The 9,336-nt window shown below is 38.9% G+C and overlaps 1 protein-coding gene across 1 annotated transcript in view; it reads left to right on the top strand.

Moving 5' to 3' along the window:
• Positions 1 to 5: 5 nt before the first annotated feature.
• The window catches only part of PDSS2 (decaprenyl diphosphate synthase subunit 2), a gene marked incomplete at its 5' end in the record, with an annotated part of 31,720 nt that continues 22,389 nt past the window's right edge, over positions 6 to 9,336 (top strand). Inside the window, 2 exons of the mRNA XM_029084463.1 lie at positions 6 to 41; positions 3,831 to 3,905. Of these exons, the coding sequence (XP_028940296.1) occupies positions 6 to 41; positions 3,831 to 3,905 (111 nt within the window). The remainder of the gene's footprint in view (positions 42 to 3,830; positions 3,906 to 9,336) is intronic.

Here is a 9,336-nt window from a genome sequence, read left to right as displayed (position 1 = left end):
AGAAGGCCAACAGCATCCTGGCCTCTATAAGAAATAGTGAGGTCCAGCAGGAGTAGGCAAGTGATTGTCCCCCTGTACTGGGCACTGGTGAGGCTGCACCTCGAGTGCTGTGTTCAGTTTTGGGCCCCTCACCACAAGAAAGACATTGAGTTGCTGGAGCGTGTCCAGAGAAGGGCAACGAAGCTGGTGAAGGGTCTGGAGAACAAGTCTTGTGAGGAGCGACTGAGGGAACTGGGATTGTTTAGTCTGGAGAAGAAGAGGCTGAGGGGAGACCTTATTGCTCTCTACAACTACCTGAAAGGAGGTTGTAGTGAGGTGGGTGTTGGTCTCCTCTCCCAAATAACAAGTGATAGGACAAGAGGGAACGGCCACAAGTTGCACCAGAGGAGGTTTAGATTGGATATTAGGAAAAAATTCTTCACTGAAAGGGTTATCAAGTATTGGAACAGGCTGCCCAGGGAAGTGGGGGAATCACCATCCCTGGAGGTATTTAAAGGACATGTAGATGTGGTACTTGGGGACATGCTTTAGTGGTGACCGTGGCAATGCTAGGTTTATGGTTGGACTAGGTGGTCTTTTCCAACCAAACTATTCTATGATTGTAAACTGATGGCCTTTGTGTTGTCCTTTTAAAAGCCAAAGAGATCACATCTCCACAAAAGGTGTAGAAGTAATACCTCCTTAGGAAAAAAAACCAAAACAACACAGACCCTTGCAGAACTGTTGCAGAACATGTGTCTAAAGGTTGTGAAATTATTTACATGAGCTTTCACTTGTCACCTGCAAGGACATGGTCATGCCCTGGGTTGCTCCTAGGCCTGTGAATGCTCCTGGGGGCCAGAAAAACACAATGCTTTGGAAGACACTGATACTGAGTGGAAAATGAAAAATAGATTGGAAGTTTGGGTTTTTTGTCAATATGACATTATTCCTGCTCATCTCGAGTATGTAAGAGACTTCTCAAAAATGTCTGGAGGAGTAGAAAAATAGTGGGAAGAGAGATTATGAGTAGTCTGCCTTTGGTCTCTTTTTGAGACGCTGTTGCTTTCAAGCACTAATTCTGGCAGTTCTTTCTTCCCTTTCCCTGTCTTTGAACTTGTTTAAAAATGGAGCTCAACCTTCAAATGAGAAGAGAAGAAAAGCATTTGGGAACACTTGATTTTTCATCTTCCTTTCCTGCTCTTCAAACTTGCTTCTCAGAAATGTCAGCAAGTGGAACAGGGCACTGGTCAGGTAGAAAGGCACCGATGAGAACAGAGACAACTTGAATACTGTTTTCTGCCCTTTCACTGGCATGCTGCACGATTTTGGGGGAAAACCAGTTCCCTGACAGTTTTCCCCCTGTAGAAAACAGGAAGTAAGTTCTACAGTGGATGTTGATTGCTTTTCAGTTTTCTGATGAAAAGTGCTGCATAAGAACTAGTCAGTGTATCATTGACTGCATGAATACTACTGAATCTGTGATAATTTTTCTTCCTCTATGTCAGTTTGTGATACAAAGGAAAATTACCTGTTTTCCTCATTTTTCATTGCTTTCCCCAGTGCTCAGGACCTCAGGCAGTTGATGTTATGCAGCAGATGCTTTTCATAGGTTGGATTAAGGGTTGATGAAGTAACAGAGCCTCATGCAAGTGTCCCACTGTGCTCTTGAAACTAGAATTTCATTCCTGGTAGTGATCTGTATGGTCTTGCATTTACCTTAGAAAAATGATATTTTTTAAAAAGATGAGATATTTGGAAAGAAGGGAGGTAATATTAATATTAAATTCTCACTAACATATATTGTTCAATATGTCACGAAGGGCCTAATGGTATTTAATATATGGTTTCTTATAAAACAGTGCATGTATAATTCTCCTAAGATGTTTTATAAACTGTAAGAGGAAGAGGTGCAATTGTTCACAAATGTTTCACCAAGATTGTTTTAAGTCAGTTAAAATTGCCTTTGAGAGTAGGGTTGCACTAAAAAGGGAGAGGAGAGATGGAAAAAGAAACCCCAAAACAGGGTCCTGCTCAGTCTAGAGTTTCAGGCGAGAGAGGAAAAGGTCTGGTTATCCAGAGCCAGCTGCATTGTTAAAAGTTCATACTATCACTTTGACATTTAGAGTAGGACTCAGTGTCTTTGTAAATTCCTCTTCGTATTACCAGTGTAGGTCTCTGAGCTCAGACCATTTCACAAACCATAACATTTTTTAGTGAGTGATTGATCTGTATTATGTGTCCTAGCCATCAGAAGAATCTTGGGATGTTGCTTGTACAAACTGTAATACAATCTGATCCTGGGCATTTAGTTACAGACTTTCATAGACCTATTGGCGATACTCAATCCTCCTGGATTTGGGAATAGGCCTTATCTGATACCTTAAAATAAAAAGAGAGTAGGGGGAAGAAAAAAAGAAAAAAAAAGACCCCTCATTTTCTCTCTTCCCCACTTAAATAACTCAACACATCTGGTAACACTGTAGGATCATTGTCCTTTCAGTTCCTCTGCAGCTCATATTGCTACAATATTTCTTCGGTATCGAGTTTCCTAAAGGGCGATGCGATTTTTTTTCTTTTTTTTAATTTTTTTTAGACTGTTTTTATAGGTCTTGCAAATTAACCCATATGCATTTCAAGAAAAAAACATGACTTTTAATCAGCACCATTTCTAAAGTTAGCACTTGCTCTGTGTATATGAATATGTATATGAAGCCGTGTTTAAAAAAAAAAAAGAAAACACAACCTTTCTGCTAGTACGCAAAACTGGCACACAAATGTGGGTTTATTATAAAATAAAGTATGCCTAAATGTTAAATTGTCTTTCTGTTAGGGGTTTTATCATTTGATGACTTGTCTTCAGTTACAAGAATGATAAAAATTGAAACTAAAGCTTTTAATTCAATAAGAACTACATTGAATTTTAGGAAGCAAAAAGAGGAATCAGATATACACTCATATGCATAGGAAATTAAACATTCAAGAAATTAAAACTTTGTGAGCAACTGAAGGGGTAGCCTTAAGGTGTGCTTATTTGAAATGCCTGCATTTAATTTTACGATAAATCTGAGTATTTTGTTCCAATTAAGACAGTTCATGTGCATGACTTTAAATTGTACAGTAGTTCCATGGAGACCGTGGACTGCTTGTTTTACATTCTGGATCAAGTTCAGATTTTTAGGCTTCACTTGAATAAAATAAAAAGTCTGAACCCTGAAGATAATACAGATTGATAAATCTGATTTAAACATTCCCGTGTTGCAGACTTTCAGTGTATGTGGTACAGCTGAGCCTCAGGCCATGCACTAAATACATCCACAGTGCATTCCCAGGGCACCCGAATACCAAATGATCACATTTGAAAGGTTACCTTTCTATGGATTCTGACTTTTTTGTATTAGCCACAAAGATTAGAATTTTAACAGCTCCCAATGAGAGGTATTGTGGAGTATTTACTTGGCAGGAAAAAAACAAAACAAAACAAAGCCCAGATGAGGTACTGTCTCATATTCATGAACTGGGATTTATTAGTTCTGTGAACATCCTTGTGAGAATACACTCCATAGTTCACACTTCAGGAGAAAAAAGAAAAAAGTCTTGTTTTTCATTTATATTAACTTAAAACTTTGATAGAAGAGTTACTGTAGTACAGGTTTTAGCAGAGACACAGGATCATGGTTGTGCAGAATATATCCCAGTAAATCCTGCAGTCTTTCACAACAAGCTTTCTGCAAGGAAACTTATGGTTGTTTATATTTCTGGAAATGAGGCAGTAGCTTTGTTAGTAAATTTGGTGATAATCAGCCGTGTTTAGCTTTTTCTCCTTTTCTTTTTCTCCTTTTCTTTTACAGGTTGTGGAGCTCATTTCAAGTGCTATTGGTGACTTAGTTCAAGGTATATATTATGAAAACTCAAAATCATCTGAGGTAAGAATTTCAGTAGTTTTACATACTCAAGAAGTTTGGTGGTATTAATGTATGACTACAAATAAATATGATGACTTTTTAAAAGGAGGAGGGAGAGGGAGGAAGAGAATTCGCTGCAGTCCCAGTGAATTTCAGCAGTAACATCCCTATGACACCCGTGAACTCTGGAAGTTTCTAGAAATGCTCAAGGAGGGACTATTTTATTTCTGTGAATGCTTAATAAAATACTGTTATGTGTCATTACCAGGAGCTCTAGGTATGTCTTACTATGGGCTTTGCAAACACTTTTCCAGTGGTTTCTAGCCAAGGTTCTCTTAGAGGCATTTATCACCACGTTGTCAACATCATTAATATTTTCATGTTAAATCTCTCATTTCCAAGCCCAAATGTGTTTAAAAAATGCTTCATCCTCAACTTGTATCAGGTCCTTTCTTCTTCTGAGTGTTTACCTTTTGATAGTAGAAACATGAGTTTTGTCCTGAAGCGGTAGGAGTGTAGCACTGTACTCTTGTGCAACAAAAGTCACGGGGCACACGTTGCAGGAGGTGGCGTGAGCAGAGACAGCAGCTGCCAGTGTTTCACACCAAATAATCTTGTTTTCTTTGGGGGCAATTATGTATGCACTGTGTTATTGTTCGGCAAGAACTGTAATGAACATTGGTCAAATTAGATCTTGGTATTTCTGTCTTTACTAGAATATTTAAGGAAACTTCTAGAGACACTTCTTGAAGTAGGCTTGCTTGGGCAGGGTGTTGAAGCAAAAAAGTGTTCTGTCTTTCATTTGCTATGACTGTATCTTACCACGTGCAAGAAATCGATAATTTGAAGTTGCCATGACACCTACAGCTGTTATGATAGCAAATTTTCACTGTACGGGAATGATGAGCAGTGTGTATATGTGAATATCTATCTTGAAATCCACTGTGGTAGATAGATTTACTTCTGTGGTAGATAGATTTACTTACAGTGACGTTATCTCACGTGCCTAGTTTGCCTCAGAGACCTGAATTTTTAACGTTCAGTAGGTGAAATGGCTTGAAGATTGACGAGATACATGAATTAATTTCTATTTCTTATGTATTTAGATTGCAGCTCTGGTTTACTGTTGTCATGTTGCAGTATGTAGCAAAATTAATACTTTAGTATTAGGAAACCCTGATCCGTGGGTTATTGCTACAGCAGATACCTGCCCTGATGGCTCTGCATTAGCCAAACCACAGTGGACTAGCAGAGACTATCAAGCTGTGGATGTGCCATCAGCTAACCCTGTCTGGGCCCCGGAGGGAGGGTGCTGCTGCACCCCTGACTCCGTGGTCACTATCTGTGTCTCCTGCTCTGCAGCAGCAAAGATATTACTAAAACTAACCTTGTTTAAGCTTACGCCTCTCATTTTGATTGAAACTAGTTAGGCAGGAAACGATCACGCTGATGAGCTGAGCTCTTCCCTCGGAGGAAGTGAGAGCTTCTAGCAGGAAAGTGGTAATGGCACGCTGGGGAGGCGCCTGGGGCTTCGGGCTCACCAGGAGGAATGGCAGAGATGACATGCACAGAGTTGTCCTCTGGCACCTCTCAGGAGGGGACCCTGGGTGGAAGCCCAGCAGCAATGTTGGGAACTTGGCGGTCCTCCTGCACCTGCTGTGGTTAACCTGTGGATAAACAGACTGCAGCCTTCGGGGTTGCTCCCAAGCACTGTGCCCAGGGTTTTATGTTAAAATAGATGACATCTTTGAGATTTTTGCAAACAGTGTTTAAAATTTTATTTTCCATATTCAAGCAGGTTTCTAAATACAACTAAATCCCAGATATATCATAATTTTATAAAAACCTACTTTTGTGTGTAGAAGTAAAGCTCTACAAGTTCATCTCAACAACGAAACTGCATTTTATTTTAACCATGACCCCTGTATAAATGAGGAATGTTGTGGACTCTTTTGGGCTCCTGCCACTACAGAAGGTCTTAATCTTCTTTTTCTTAGTCTTTCTGTTTATTTTCTGTTGCGTTACTGAAGCACTCCACATGTGTAGGTTGAAAGGGAAGTGTGAGATAAGCTAAGTACAGCTGCATGATGTCTACCCTGCGCTGGCCCAGTTACAAATAGCAAAGACTTACTTTGTTTCAGTGACTTTTTCTGTCTAAGGAGAGTTGAAAGTACAATATACCCTTCCTAAGGGGAACAAGTTTGGGATCTACTTTAATTTTTTTATCTTGTGATCTGAGACATTTGGTTCCATGCTGTGTATGAGACTTATCTCTGCTGCTTTCCTCACACTATTCTTGTGAGGCAGTGTCCCATTCGTGTCCTGAACTTCTCTTTAGCAAAAATTGCCAAATGGACTTGGTCAGTTGTTGATCTGTCTTACTTGTATCCTTTGTGCATCATCCTCCATCCCTAACTGCAATTTGACTGAAACAAAAATGTGAACTGCATTTCCTAGAGGTAAGACAAATGCTTTAATCTACTCTGCAACTATATCTCAAATGTCAAACTTAATTTGTTTTTAAGAGCAAAGCATAGGGATGTTAGTAATGGCATTTTCATTGCTGGGAATGTCTTAAATTTGGAAAAGCAGAAGGATATCTTCTCACCTTTTTTTTTTTTTTTTTTTTTTCCAAGGCAGGAAAACTGTACTTCATATGTTAAATGTCTTTAATGCAGTTGTTAGAAAGCTGCTCAGTACCATAAAATAGACTAATTTAGCACCAAGTTGTTTTGAACTTTGCTATATGTCTACCTAGATAGCTTTATCTTTTACTTTAGACAAAAATAACTGCAAAATTCACTTTTCTTCTCTGAAACCCTAAGTTCATGTTTACCCCCCCAAAAAAAAGTTTCAGCTTGCTTCGTTTGGATGACCAAGTAGGAAAATTGAAAGAATCATTTGACCTAACAAGACTGACCTTTTTTACTCCTGAGAACATATAATGGATATAATTATATGACAACTCTCATTACCAGTTTTTTTTCTCTGTAAAACCACATGCAATCCTACAGCCATCCCATTTCAGTACATTCTGTTTGGTCATTTTTCATCTTGTCTGCATAGTGAGTCATTAGATCTGTGTGAAACAGGGAAAATAAAGATAAATTAACTTTTCATCTTTATTTGAAGTGACAATCCAAACTACAAAGCGTAGGCTTTGGTTGCAAAGACAGCCTGAAGGTTAGGGCTGACACTTACATTCAAAGTAGCAAATAGCTGCTGTGGTTTAAGATGTTACATTAGTGGCTTAAGCTAAAATTTTGGACTGTAAGATGGAGCAGAAAAGAGTGATGTGATAAACCTTTGCAGCTTTGTGTGTTAAATCCCTTCACAACCCAAAATTCTGTGAGTAAAAGACACTATTCCCAGTTCCCGTCTACCTTCCTTAAGTCTAGGTGTAATTTGGGAGTAAAAAATTGTGCCTTCAGTGACTGCAAAGATTAAAGTTGTCTAATCTGGCCCTTAGGCATGATCATGGTATCTATTTTTAACAGAAAAACATGCACTGAGTCTCTGTTTCCCACTTCTAGGAGACTGAGGGCTTCTAAAATGTTTGCTAACTCACAGAATAATGTCACACTTTTAGAAGCCTCCTGTCTTAATATCCCAGATCATTTAACAAATATTAATGAAGAATGCTTTAACATCCCTGTCAGTTCACTGAGCAGAGATGAGAGATACAAGGAAGTTCAAGGTCAAAGAGCAGAATCGAGAGCAGAACTTGAGCTCTTGTGCTTTACCTGCCAGACCATTCTTGTAATCTTAAAGTATTAGGGATTTTCATGGGAAGCTGCCCTGGGTTGTGTTTTTTCTTCACCTTCAGAATATCTAGCTGACGATAAATGTGCCTTACCAAAGCTCATTTTTAGTGTCAGAATAGGAGTGTTACATAAGACAGTTCAATTTCCAACATGTTCCACTGATGGCTAGAAGAGTTGTTAGGTTTTTGTGAAATTGTCAATGCAATTGTGTGAAAATTGTGTATAAGTAATAATGTAAAACAAGTTTAAAAAATAAATGCATTAGGGGCAAGTACTCATTGTACCAATTAGTGAATTAACAGGTATTTATTTTAGAACAATATAGGATTTTTAAATATTTTTTTTCCCCTCCCTGGCAAAATAGACTACATGTAGTGAGTTGTACCAGTTCTTGTTTGATTTTTGGTCACCGGTCCTGCTTTGAGGATTAATTTTTTGGATATTGCACGTGTCCATCAACTGGACTGCTGTGACTTTGTTATAAGTAAAGGATTTGCTTGTAAATTTTACCATAGGAGGTAAATCAAATGTATTTTGACACCTTCTAGCAGGGCAGCAGGCAGAGTCTGCTTTTATTTTTTTGTTGCTTAGTTCTGTTGCAAGGCAAAAGAGAAGCAAAAAATACAGAATTTGAGTAAAGAGCATCTGTGAAAAGAATGGGTAAATGTGTCAGAGGGGAAATTAAAAAAAACATAGCTAGAAAGAAGGCCAATGTTGTTTGTTTACTGTTTTTGTTCTTTTAAATACTAAGCTTTTCCAGAGAGGTTTAAAAGTAACAGATGTGGAGAGATATTTCAATTTATTATAATTTTCCGAACTTTTTAAAAATTAAATCGTGTGTTGCTTTTTTTTACAGTGTCACAATAAAAGTATTAGGTAGTCAGTGACATGCTTTGTCAGCCCGTTTCCAGACACCCTTGTTCCTCCAGAAGCAATGAAGATGTGTATCAATAGACCAATAAAACATGCCCTGTCCTGTTCAGCACGCTTGTGTGAACTGTGTGCAAGGTGTTTTGCTACTGGTAGACAGATTCACAGTTGCATTGGATTGTATTTATGTAAAAGAGAAGTTCTTGAACTATCTAATTTAAAACTTTAAAATGCTATTAAAAATATTTCTGTCTCTTTCTATGGATTATTGGCCCATTGAGGTGGGAAATGAACTGAAGTTTTATATAAGTGGTTCAGATATTTCGATCATTTTGTACAACAGCATATGTCTAAGAAAAAACTGCCATGGTTTGGAAATAATATAAAGGCTTCCTTGCAAACTGTAGCTGAAGTTTAACATTGAAAAGCCTCTGACTTCTACTCCTTGGTTTTGCAAATGGTTTTGTGCACTTTTAAGACACAGTTTTCATTCATGTTTTCCTTAATATGTGCACTTGCAGCCCGGAAAAGAACCGTATCCTGGGCTGCATCAAGAGAAGCGTGACCAGCAGGTCGAGGGAGGTGATTCTCCTCCTGTACTCTGTTCTTGTGAGACCCCACCTGCAGTACTGCTTCCAGTTCTGGGGCCCCCAACATAAGGAGGACATGGACCTACTGGAGCAAGTCCAGGGGAGGGTCACGAGGATGATCCGAGGGCTGGAGCACCTCTCCTGTGAGGACAGGCTGAGACAGTTGGGGCTGTTCAGCCTGGAGAAGAGAAGGCTCTGGGGAGACCTTATAGTGGCCTTCCAGTACCC

Source organism: Antrostomus carolinensis, unplaced genomic scaffold, assembly GCF_000700745.2.
Source record: "Antrostomus carolinensis isolate BGI_N321 unplaced genomic scaffold, ASM70074v2 scaffold8924, whole genome shotgun sequence".
NCBI lineage: Eukaryota > Metazoa > Chordata > Aves > Caprimulgiformes > Caprimulgidae > Antrostomus > Antrostomus carolinensis.
Note: the sequence above shows the minus strand (reverse complement) of the source record. Positions and strands in the feature narration are given on the sequence as shown.